The 13040-nt window shown below is 37.6% G+C and overlaps 1 protein-coding gene and 1 long non-coding RNA gene across 3 annotated transcripts in view; one reads left to right on the forward strand and one right to left on the reverse strand.

Annotated features, from left to right (window-relative positions):
• LOC121286429 (transmembrane protein 120B-like) overlaps positions 1 to 6513 on the forward strand; it is a 64827-nt gene extending 58314 nt beyond the window's left edge. For both annotated transcript variants that reach the window (XM_041203537.1, XM_041203538.1), the window contains 3 exons: positions 614 to 678; positions 3595 to 3663; positions 5071 to 6513. In XM_041203537.1, the coding sequence (XP_041059471.1) occupies positions 614 to 678; positions 3595 to 3663; positions 5071 to 5184 (248 nt within the window). In that variant the 3' untranslated portion in view covers positions 5185 to 6513. The remainder of the gene's footprint in view (positions 1 to 613; positions 679 to 3594; positions 3664 to 5070) is intronic.
• Positions 1 to 12772, reverse strand: part of LOC121286431 — a 68277-nt gene extending 55505 nt beyond the window's left edge. Inside the window, exon 1 of the long non-coding RNA XR_005944935.1 lies at positions 12568 to 12772. This is a non-coding gene — a long non-coding RNA (uncharacterized LOC121286431). The remainder of the gene's footprint in view (positions 1 to 12567) is intronic.
• Positions 12773 to 13040: the final 268 nt, after the last annotated feature.

Raw genomic sequence — 13040 nt, forward strand, 5'->3', positions numbered from 1 at the left:
CATCTAGTTTTGTATTGCGGCTGGATGTACAGTGGATCTCAGTTAAATATCATCATCGTTCCTGGCACTAATATTGGGTGTATGAAGTGCAAAAAATTATCCCTAATGCTTAAAGGTTAAATAAATATGCTACAACGTTCTACTGGATGTGGTGAAAAAGTATAATTTCAACAAGTGTTTACATAAGCTTTTCCATCTGAATCAGTGGGAGAGAGAGGTGGAAAGATTTCTTCCTCTGTTTCCACTTCTGTCAAAATTCAGCCAAGGAATGCATTCTCTTCATAAATAGATACACACCTGGAGTATACAAATGCCCAACTTTACTGCTTGGCATCTTGTCTTAATTTTAAAGAGAGAGGGTTTGGATTACATATAGTCATACACTCCCTAATGGCTGATGCTTCCTCTTGTTTGGGTATAAATGAAGAAGGAAAGAACCTAAAGAGCAGAATAAGTAGTTACCAGACAGTAGAGGACATAATTGAAGTAACTATAAAGAACAAAAGTTTACTATTTTTATATTTAAACTCCCAAAATTTGATGCAGGGTTTATAATGTTCACATTGATCCCACTCCTGTAAGCTGGTTATTCATACCGTATTTGTAATTGCAGAAGGATTTCAATCATGGATGTGGAGAGGTTTAACTTTTCTTCTTCCATTCCTTTTCTTTGGTCATGTAAGTATAACAATCTTTGCCGCTAATAGCTTGGAAAATGTATCAAATACATTTAATAGAAAGTGATTTTGTAGGAGATGAATAATATTCACTGATATAAAGGTTCAGAAAAGGTAGGGAAGGAAAAAAGGGAGGTAGTGTGGCAGTACTGATTTGGAAAGACATTATAGTGTTTGAAAGGGAGGATGTCCTTGAAACGGCAATCCATTTGGTTAGAGTTGAGAAGCAAAAAGGGCATGTTCACTCTGTGGCGGGTGTTCTATAGGCCTGCAAATAGTGGAGAAATTGAGGAGTAAATTTGCAGGGAAATCCAAGATACGCAAAAATTATTGAGTGGTGATACTGGGATCTTCAATTATCCAAATAGCGATTGGGATAATGTTAAAGTAAAGGGAAAGGGGCAGGGAGAGGAATTTGTGAAATTTGTTTAGTAGTACTCTCTTCAGCATTATGTTTTAAGTCCAACTATGAGGGAGGCAGTGCTGGGGAATGAGGTGAGCCAAATGGACCTAATATCTGTTGAAGACACTTGTGTAAGAATAATTATTGTTTAGATTAGTAACGGGGAAGAACAAGAAACCGTCTAAAATAGAACTTCTAAATTGAACAAGGCTAACTTCAGTGGGATAAGACGGCATCCAGCCAGGGTAAAATGGAACTAACGTTTAGCTGGAAAAACTGTAAAAGTACAGTGGTCTTTAAGGAATAGTTGTTTCATGCAAAGACTGGGTACATTCCAACAAGAGGGCAAGACAGGTGAACCAAAGCCGTGGCCTCCTTGGATGCCAAGGGAGATGGAAAGAATATGATGAAACAAAAAAAGAGGGTCTTTGATGCACATCAGGTGAACTCTTCAAGTGGTAATTAGGCCAAATACAATAAAAGAGGGGAAGTGAAAAGGGAAATAAGACTGAGGCAGAGAATACAAGAATAGAATGGCAGTTGTGTTCTATTAGCCTATATATAATTAGTGGGTAGTAAGAGATGGGGTGGGACCTATAGGAACAGTGAAGGTGATGGATGCTTAGAGGTGCAGGTCAAGGCTAGAAAACTTAAATAAGTACTTTATATCTTTGTTAACTTAGGAAGTGGATGGTGACCAAATATCAGTAGAAGTAGAGATTGTAGAGCTAATGGATGGTGTGAAAATTGAGACACAAGATGTACTGGAAAGGCTCGCTATGATTAGATAAATAGACTGGTTTGGATAACTTGCATCGAGGTTGCTGGGGAAATGGAGTGGAGATAGAGGGCTTACCATAATCCCCTCGATGCAGAGGAAGTGTCAGTGGATCACGTGATGACAAATATGACACTCTCTTGTTCAAGAAATGGTACAGGCTGATGAGTTTAACATCAAAGGTGGGTAAGATTTTGGAATCCTAAATTGGGGAAAAAATTAACAGACGTTTGGAGAGCTTTGAGTTAATTAAGGAGAGCCAGCGTGGATTTGTAAAAGATAGATCATGTTTCAAATCTATATATATGTAAGTGACTTGAATATTGGAATACAGTGTAAAATTTCAAAATTTACTGTGATTAACCAAGCTTGTGGCAAATAATGAGGATGATACCAAACAACTGCAACAGGACATAGATAGGCTAGCAGAATGGGAAGCCAAGTTGCAGATGAAATTCAACACAGAGAAGTGTGAGGTAATGCAATTTGACAGAAGGAATGTGGAGAAGCAATGTGTATGTTTAATGGCATAGTTCTAAAGAGTGTGAAGGGACAGAAGGATCTGGAAGTTCACATGGGTAGACCTTTTGAAAGTGTCAAGACATATTGAGAGTAATCATTAAAGTATATGGGATCTTCGGATTCATAAATAGGTATTAAGGAGGGAAGTTATGCTGAACCTTTATAAAACACTGATAAATTATGTAAATTCTGGCCATCACACTTTAGGAAGGATGTTTGGGTTCTTGAGGGGGTGCAGAGGAGATTTACCACAATGTTCCATGATTAGGGCTTTTAGCTGCAAGATCAGATTGGAGAAGTTGGGGTTGTTTTCCATGGAGTAAAGAAGGTTGAGGGGTGAGCTGATAAAGGTGCACAAGATAATGACAGATTTAAATAAGGTCAACAAAAATAACTGCCCCCATTAGCAGATAATGCAAGGAATAGGGAACACAGATTTAAGGTTTTTGACAAGAGTTGTGGGGGATGTGACGAAGAACATTTTAATGCAGCAAGTGGTGATGATCTGGAACTCTGTCTATGAGGCTGGTGGAAGCTGAGTCGATCAATGACCAAGGAAATTGGATGGGCACTTGTGGGACATAAACTTGCAGAGATACGTGGATAAAGCAGGGGAATGGGACTGACTAGATTGCTCTACAAAAATCAGGCATGGACTCAGTGGACCAGATGGCTGCCTCCTGTGACATTATGGCTTGGCAGTGAACCATTATAAGCCAGCTAGATATAGTTTATACTATATACCTTATTGCTGCTGTAGTGCAGTAACTTCACATCCCAAATTTGCTTATGAGGTGATTTATCTTGTTATGATGACTCTGAATTTATCCAGCAGTAAATCAGTTTCATATACTGGTTGATGCCTTGTTTCTGTGGAATTAACTATTCTCAGTTGGAACAGTGACCAACCAGCAGGGCTAGAGAAAAAAAGTTGCCCATAGTTTTCACTGGATTCAGCTGGACGTGCATGTGAGTGCACATCAAATGAGGACCAAATTGAGCTTTGCATTGATGTCCTTGTATCAAATAGTGCATTGACATTCAATTTTAGAGAGTCAGTTGCAAGATGAGGACAAAAGGCAGATGAAACTGGTCTGAACAAGAACTCAATATCTTCAGGAAAGGAGGGAAAATGATGATATCAGAAAAGAACAGAATTTAAGTGTATCCATACTTATTAAATTTAATTTTGTTACTTTATCCTACTTTTGCAGTTTTGGCAATTATACAATTCAGTAACACTTTTTGGACTTTCACAACATGAGCGGTGCAAAGAATGGCAAGTGAGTACAAACTGAAGGAATTTCTGCTTGGTAAAATTTTTCCAAATGTTTCTACCCTGAGATTCTTCATCTCTGCATGACCTCCAGCTGGAAGGCTAATCCAATCTAGGCAACAAAGCTTGTTCTGATTCAGATATTTTGGGTGGCACTTTTTCTTTGGTTCAGCCTAATAGGCCATTTCCATAAACAAGCCCTCACTCCCTCTGAATCAAAACATGAATTTGGATGCATTGTACCTGATGATGTAGCATGCCATGGGTAACCAGTAAATTCTTATGCTGCTAAGTTCTTTGTAAACATGAGATGCTTATTCTCTCTTGGTCTTTCCAACTGATAAACAAATAATACTCTTTGACGGACTTTATTTCTCAGGCTATAACCTATAAATCATATTTACTAAGAAATATAATTAAACTGGCATAAGAGATGAGCAGATATCAGTAGATTACAGCAAAAAAAAACTATATTTCTTGTCTGTCCTTTAAAACTAATAACTGTCTTAAGCCTTTAATCATTTTTGGAACTTGAATCGTATGTAAATGCAGAAAGGTTTATACGTGACAAGTGTTTCATTGACTTCAGCTCATAAACTATCTTATCGAAACAGAAAGTCACCTAAAGGAGCTTTGATACAATGAAATATCCTTCTTTCTTTTAAATCCAATCTAGTATAGGTTTGAGAGGCACAAAAATTGCCCAACAGGCTTTCTTACAACAAGGAATAACAGCAATCCCAAATAACAAGTTCAGTCTCTTCTCACAGTCTGGTTAATGAGTGTTAGCAGTTTCTAATTCCTGCTTAGTCTTTGTGGCTTAGCTGTAACTCATCTGTCTTTGAAATGGCAGTTTGTATACAAAGCAGTAATGTGGATTTGTGTATAGACTGATCCCAGCAAGCTATAACCAATTCCAAGTGGTCCTCAGCTGAACAGCTTTCAGTCCAAGAAAGAAATATTAAAACAATCAAGTATTTTGTAACTCGAAGCAAAACATGCCCTCCATACTGCCATCTCCAACCTCTCCATGACTGTTGCCAATAACAACTATCCCACAATAATGTACTTTTTGTTCATGAACAAAATATGATATTTGCATGTAAGGAATGTGATTTACTTGCAAAATCACTCCAAATTGCAATCATTTGTGTATAATGATTCTTTACAGCTTATAAGTTGTAATATTATTGAGCTTTCAAACAAAGTGGGAATGCATCGGGCAAAGACTGATGAGTCTGTGCGGAGTGGGGGCCATGGCTGGGACTGGTGAAAACATTGTTTATAGATAATTATAACTTGGCACCAATGGTTAGCATTTAGTATAACAGCTAAGAATGATTAGTTTTGTTGTAATACTTTAAAGCTGTCGCATTTTGGTATTTTTGTCAGTTTATTTTATCTGTTTCCTCAGGTTTTTGTCTTGGCTCTCACATTCCTGGTGCTCTTCCTTGGGAACTTTCTGACTACTCTTAAAGTTGTTCATCAAAAATTTCAGAAAAACAAAGATAAATTGAAGAAGCTATGAATGTATGAAACCTGCTGAAAAAACAACATTGTTGGGGAACATGGCACCATATTCCCATTTTCCCTATGCTGCTCTATTTGAGGGTCTGAATACTCGCACATCATTGAGGTTGGATTTGCAACTGTCGCACAAATGTTTGAAAATCCTAATGCTAGCCGCACACACATTCTGAGAGAAAATTACTAAGCTGATTTACTTTTAATTTTTAAGATATATACATTAATATGGTTCATTGTCCTTTAAACAAGTTTGTTGAAATTTCATTTTGATATAATTTCTCACCACAATGAGAGATGTTATCATCCTTAATGTGATTTATTCTATCATGAAGCCCTTCTGAAAATGACACTGATGGGATGGGTGGATGGCAGGGGAGGATGTGGACAAGTAGGGTAAATGTCTTCTCCAAGATCAGATGTTTGGCTAACCCTTTATCATGGTTTGACTGGAGTTATCCAGTTTGTGAACTGTCTGCAATATTAGCAGGAGATGAATTTTGATTGAAGTATAAAATTAGTCTGAACTTGCCAATGAAAAAGGCTGTTGCCCAAGTACAATTTAATATTGCATCATTTGAAATAACAATATTCATGTAAATTCTGCATGTGCATTTTGTGTTCAGCCCTTGTGGATGTTGTGTTAACGTCAGTAAATGTATATTACAATTTGGATTATATATTGAATTATTTCATTATCTGATGTTGTGTGCATAATATTACTTCTAAAAATAGGCATTCACCCACCCTTCCTCCTTATGTTTATTATGTCTTTTGCTTAGATTTTGTTTTGAAGACATTTTTCCCAATACCATGCACTATTCCCTGTCTGAGAGGGCAACCAAACTACCTCCTCCCCTATGTCAACCAATGCCACTTTTAATTTAGCTGGTTGCATTTACACAGAGACTCAGGGTAACTCTGATCTTTTAGTCTCCTCACAATTAGGGGAAGTGCCTGGGATCCATTTAAATGCCTACACTTGCTGGAACACCTCAAAAAGAATTCATTACATTTGGGATTGTGGATGAACCTAATTCGTGCCACTCAGTGAATAAGTTGACTTGCCTGAATGGTTTAAAGTTTTCTTTTAATTGACTTACATATTTTGTTAAATAATTTCAGCTACATTGAATTTTCCAAACTAAGAAATCTGATTTTATTTAATTAAAACAATTGCAAATGTTAATAGCATTTGCCCACCTGTGTTTTTTTAACATTGTTAATCCATTTGCTCTTCACTTAAGCTGGTCTAAGTACTTTGTACATATAACTTTGTGAAACACTCTGTATTTGTATGTGGTGCTAAGATACATTAAAACTCATTAGAATAGCTAGTTTATATTTTCTTGTAGAACAAATGCGATTCACTGTATAAAAAAAATTGAGAAGTTTTACTTTTAAACCAAAGGTGTTGTACTTTCAAGAATTTGATCATTTTTGGAGTTCTCTGAAGATTGTAACAGGTTGGTGAAAACTTAATCAGTGTGGCTTTGCTAAACTTAAGGAAAACAATTGTCAGACAACTTGAATATTTGTATTTCTTTTGAGTTAAATTCCACTTGGCCCAAAAGAAATGTGTTTTATGCATAATAGTCTCTTTTTTTTCATGAAACCAAATCTAATTGAGCACAAAAAATCAGATTCTCTTAAATTAGTTTCATCTTTCTTTGTTTAAAATTGACGTGACACTGAAACTGATGTATTTCAGGGCATTTTCAATCTCTCAGCTCAGAAATGAGCATGAACACAGCACAGAGCATAACAGAAACCAAAAATGAAGGCATGTTTGTTCACTGGTCTATTATTTCACAGCAAGAATACATTATTCTTTCAAAATGGAGGCAAGTTGACCTTTATACATTAATAACCAGCAAGCATTGCAGCTACACTATTGCTCAATGTGAAGTGTGCTAATTAGGCAGATACCATCTATCACAGCCCATGTAATCTAGGATTTGTTTAAAAATGTATTCTTTTGGACCAGGAGTGTTTTAATTGGTATCAAAATATGGAATTTTTAATTCCAGACTGATATTTGGTACAGTCCTTGAAAGATGCTTGAAGTGATTCATTGCCTATATGGCAATCTACGTGTTCTGGAGCAAAAATGAATCATCAGAAACTGAACACTGTTCATAAACAAAAAAGATTTATAATTTAGAAATGAAATGGCCGTGTTATGTTATGAACAGCATATCATTGTAATTGTAATTTTCATTTTTGACTAGAGCAAGAAGTCCATAAATGCCTGTAAAACTGAAAATACACGATTGACTTGCAGAAGGCTTCAATGGGACATTGCCACAAAGTGTTATGTTCAGTGGTCACTCAGACTTCTGTAAACTGTGGAACCCAGTTGTCACCAGGAAGTTATGTGAAGCTTTTTTTTTTCATTTAAACCAGTGTTTTCTATTTAGTCATGCTGGGAAATTTAAATTATTTTTACTGTCTGTAATGGAACAACTCTTTTTGTATTTAACAGTTTCAATCAATGGAACAATTTTTTGCTGCACAAAATCAGAACAATTGAATGTCTATCTGTTTAAGTGTCAAGTACTTAAAAAAAACTTGAAATCACATATTATCAAGAAAGAATAATTTAAATTATTTTACTACCAAAGTGCAATAAACCATTAATAAGTTACAATTGTCAACAATTTGCTTCAGTTGGATCTCAGTAGGATATTAGAATGCTGGTTCATTGCACATAACAAGTGATTTAAGAAGGACACCAGTAAACAGTTGTGTGAGATGCCTTAAAAAGCATAATTGATCAGATTATTAAACTTGCTGTGAGTTAACTATACTTACTGAAGTCCTTTAATGGACATTTTATAAAAAAAAGTCTGTATTATAATAGTGATAATGATAAGTCTGTTTAACAGAACACAGTCGCAGTGACGCACAGCCTCATTTAAAATGATCCTTAACCTAGTGTATTTCCTAACAAAGTTTTCTTTTTCCAAATGCTGATTGTAAATATATACTTCCTGGATAATTTTTATCTAAGCATCAGTTCCATGTAAGGTTCACATATTATGAAATAGAATTAAAAAGATCTGGACTTTTCTACTTGTGATTCTTACAGGGAAGATTTGGCCTTTATATGGAGCTTAACTTGTACTATCACTTATGTGTAAGGCTGTTAAAATAAACCAATTCAAGAAAACATCTCTTGGGCTATAAATTTATAAATAATGACATCCGACCTCCAATTGTAGCTTACTTTTGTCTTCTGACATTTAAACAACTGCAATTGCCTCTTGAATAGCAATCACGTTGTATCTTTATCCTTGGTTGTCTTTTTCACATGGATCTAGTTTTAACCTAAAATACAAATACTGTTGAATCTGCACATTAGGTTGGTTAGTATCTTAACAGAGAAGGATAGGTTAATGATTTATGTAGTATCCTTCTTCAAAACGGCCCTCCTCTCATCTGAAGGAGTCCACCCAAGATGCTAGTGTCTTATCTTTCAGATGTTGCAAGAGTTGTTTCATCATTCACAGTATTTCTTTTTCCCTTATTTTGTCCAATATGTAAACATTTTGAGATTATGCCTGGTGAAAAGCACTGTCAAAATTGTTTAACAGCAGCAACATTTAGAGAGCACTTTTAATGTAATAAAAAGTCCCAAAGTGTTTCACAGGAGCATTATAAAACAAAATATGACAAGCTACATAAGGATGTATTCGAGCAGATGATCAAAAGCTTTGGTCAAAGAAGTAGGTTTTAAGGGGTGTCTTAAAGGAGGAAAGTGAAGTGGAGAGCAGAGAGGTTTGAGAAGTGAATTCCAGAGCTTAGGACTGAGGCAGCTGAAGCCACATCCACCAGTGGTGGAGCAAGTAACATCGGGATGCTCGGGGCCAGCATTAGAAGAGCACAGTTATCTCAGAAGGCTGGAGGAGATTACAGACAAAGGGATGGGCAAGGCCATGAAGGGATTTGAAATCAAGGATGAGAGTTTTAAATTGAGTTTTGTTTAATTGCAGCCAGTTTAGATCAGGGAGCAGAGGTGATGGATAAATGGAATTAGGTGAAAATTGGGATGTGGACCTCAAGTTTACAGACGGTAGAATGTGGGAGGCCAGCCAAGAGTACATTGGAATAACCAATTCTAGAAGTAACACAGTCATGGATGAGAGTTTCAGCAGCAGATGAGCTGAGGCAGATGCGGAGTCAGGCAATATTACGGAGGTGGAAATAGATGGTGCAAATGTGTTTGAAAGCTTACTTTGGTGTCATTTGATCCCAAGATTTTGAACAATCCGATTCAGCTTCAGACAGTTGCCAGGGAGAAGGATTAAGTCGGTGGCTATGGAGTGAAGTTTGTAGCGGGGGCCAAAGATAAAAGCTTCAGTCTTTCCAATATTTGGTTGGAAGAAATTTCTGCTTATCCAGTACTACTTGCTGGACCATCAGTTTGGCAATATAATATGTCTGGATGGGACGAGAGAAGTGGTGAAGTCTGAGATTCCGGTCAAAAATGTGCACACTTAATGGGTGAAATTTAATGGTTGCGGTTGGGGGCCTGTCTGCTGGCTGGAAAATCCCACTGTGACCATTTCCTGGCGGCCTGATAGGATTTAAACCCAATTGGGTACCTACCTGATCACCGGACTTCCTGCCTCCCACCAGAAGTCCTGCTGGAAGGTGGATGACCTGCCTCTGAAAGCTGCTGGTTCTCAGGTACTAGCAGCACTGCTGGGAGGGGTACTTTTCCAGTGAAGCCTACATCATAGATTGACACTGGAGCCCCAGGAAAAGGGGGTGTGGTGGGTTTGGTGGGGCCAGACAGGGATACCCCAGTGAGTGGGCGAGGGGGCTCAAAGGGCAGGGGAGTACTTGGATCTTTTCGTTCAGCAGGTCAGTGCCTCTTTGCCCAACAAGGAGGCCCCAGACCCACCTGCCACTTAAAGGGCATTAATTGGTCTCCAGGCAGGAAGGCCATCCTGGAGCTTTCCCACTTTGGAGTAAATCGGAGGGAGGCAGAAGATGGTAGGATCTCCACGTTGCACCTGCCTGCCCAATCACACTGTGTACCCCGCAACCCACCCCAACCCCCTGCATTTCCACCCAAATGTGTCACCATCTACCCTTAAGATTTTTCATTCCAGGCTTGTTCACTACATCTATAAGGAAAATAAAATGGCTAAAATTTTAATATTGGCAAAAAAGCACATTTATTTTGATGTGACACAATCCACAGAAGCCAAAAATTATCTAACTAAAGAACACCCAGCATCCCCTCTTATTTAGTTATTTATTCTTTCATGGGATATGGGCATCGTTGATCAGGCCAGCATTTGTTGCCCATGCCTAATTGCCCTTGAACTCATTGGTTTGCTAGGCCATTTCAGAGGGCAGTTAAGAGTCAACCACATTACTGTGGGCCTGGGGTCACATGTAGGCCTTGGCAGATTTCCTTCTCTAAAGGACATTAGTGAACCAGTTGGGTTTTTATAAAAATCGACAATGATTTCATGGTCACCATTACTGAGACTGGCTTTTCAATTCCAGATTATTATCTGAATTCAAATTCCACCAGCTGCCCTGGTGGGATTTCAACCCTTGTCCCCAAGAACATTAGCCTGGACCTCTGGGTTACTAGTCCAGTGACATTACCACTGCGCCATCATCTCCCCCCTTAAGTTACAAAGTTAATGGAAAATTGTTAAATTTGTAGGATTTATTTCTTGCCATTTTTTTTGTTTACTCTCCCTGGCCCCAGATGCCCTGTTGTAGTATAGTTCCATGGTGCTTCCTGAATGGCCACTATTCATGTGTGAATCTTGATGTTGAGAAAGTGAATTCAGCCCACCCTTCCCTCTTTTCACAATTATCCTAGTTAGTGAAAATGCATATATTAAAGCAGTCGGATAATATTAATCTTAGTCTGACACGTGCTAAAGTTTTTCTATCATTTTAAAAAGCTTTGCAGAAGCAGAATTATTCCACAGCTAGATATAGGATGGCATTTGGGTGACTGCTGTTACAGGTCTAGTTCAAGAAATCTAAAAAACCAGGTTTCCAGAGGAATAGGTAATAGATTTTATGATGAATGGATACTGTCTGACCAAATGTTGCGAGACAGGGCTTTGGATGTGATGATTGTGTAGTCAAAATTCTGAACGATATTTGGTTGTAGATAGCCACAAGATTATAGCACCACACCTTGAATAACTGGAATAATGGCACTGGCAAAGGTGATGCCCCATCTGGAGGTCAACTCTCTGTAGAAAACCCTAAATTATCATCCACTGCCTGTTTGATCACCAGGTACTTTGTTTCTGAAATCCTCCAAAAAAGATCTTAAGTTAAAACAGAAAATTGTATAAATTCATAGCGTAAGGAGGGGAAAAATTCATTTTGGTGTACACCCTATGTCAGAAAATGCCTTTGAAAGGATGTTCTGTGATGAGTGGTGGTTGTTCTATAAATTTTGAAGGAGGAGAAGAAATGGGTGATGTACTTAATTAAATTCCACTAGTTGTATACTGGGTTGATTTATTTTTCTGTGATACCAATGTGTATTATAGTGAAAAAATCCATACACTGAGTCAATTGTTTGATATTGTAAAGTTCCTCAAGTTAATTCTTAATCATAACACTTCTGCTAAATGCAGGGAATTCCACACACTCTGGACTTGCCAATTGTGATACAATTTCAGATGGCAGACTGCAGTGCTTAAAAAGTTACAATAACAACAGTGCTATGATGTCAGGTGTAGATTTGTTACTTTACCAAGACAATATGAATAAACATTTCACTTTACGAAGGGTAGTAATTTCTTTAAAAAAAAGCTCTGCTTGTATTCTCGTTATTTCCTGATGCTCTATCTTCATTGTTCTTTCAACATTTAATGTACCATCTTTTATATTTTACCTACTACAGTCCATATTTTAGCTTCAACATTTTTCTTTTATGTTCGAACATATACTTTAACTGTTCTGTGCCTTCACTATTCCACTGTCCATTTTTGAGCTGAGACCGACGTTAATACAATTTGTCCTTGGGTTAGAAAATCTTATCTCAGGTGCCAATTGTTAGTGTTAGCAAAGGTGCAAAATTGAGGTGTGACCAGGTTAAATTTATGAAGAGTCTGAAGATGGGTGTTGTAAGTATTTGAGAGGTTATGCTGGTAGCTGGCGAAGTAGAAGCAAGTTGCCTCATGCTATGCCTGCCAAGGATTAAGTTGATCTACTTTTGTCACCAAATTTCTACCCTTCCCTACAGAAGGGATTGACTCCTTGCAGGAGTTCACTTCCACAGTCATTGAGTGCTTTTCATTACCGCACCCAAGATCCCAAGAAAAATGCTAACAGGCTCTTTAGCAGTGGAGAAACATTGTAACTTAGTCATACTTCTCCTGAGTCAACATACCTGTAGCTCTTGCAGTGGCCCCTGTCTAGTGATCAGGAATTGGAACCATGGTTACTTTTTACCGTTCCTTAGGTCAGGATTTTATCGTCGATTGTAATGCCCCTACTGTCATACCAGTTGAGATCAGCTGACACAGCACAGGCCAGGAATCAAACCTGACTCTCCTGAAACAAAGCTGCACTATAATCTATAACCTAATCGTAATACATTCCTCACATGTGCTGATTGTTTAAATAGACACACCCAAGAGACTACATTTTTTCACTCTTGCTTTATGATGAAATAATGTTGAAAAACAACCTGTGTTGAAAACCTAAGTAAAATGTTCATTAGTCCACAAAAGACGTGCAGTTTTTTTAATGTGAAAAAAATTTCTACCCAGTTAAAGAGATTACTTACCTTTTTATGTGTATTAGTCATTATTCTTTGAATGAACCTTGATCATTACCTGCTAAATTCCGTGAGATTATGCA

The sequence above is a fragment of the Carcharodon carcharias genome, chromosome 13 (assembly GCF_017639515.1).
Source record: "Carcharodon carcharias isolate sCarCar2 chromosome 13, sCarCar2.pri, whole genome shotgun sequence".
Classification (NCBI taxonomy): Eukaryota; Metazoa; Chordata; class Chondrichthyes; order Lamniformes; family Lamnidae; genus Carcharodon; species Carcharodon carcharias.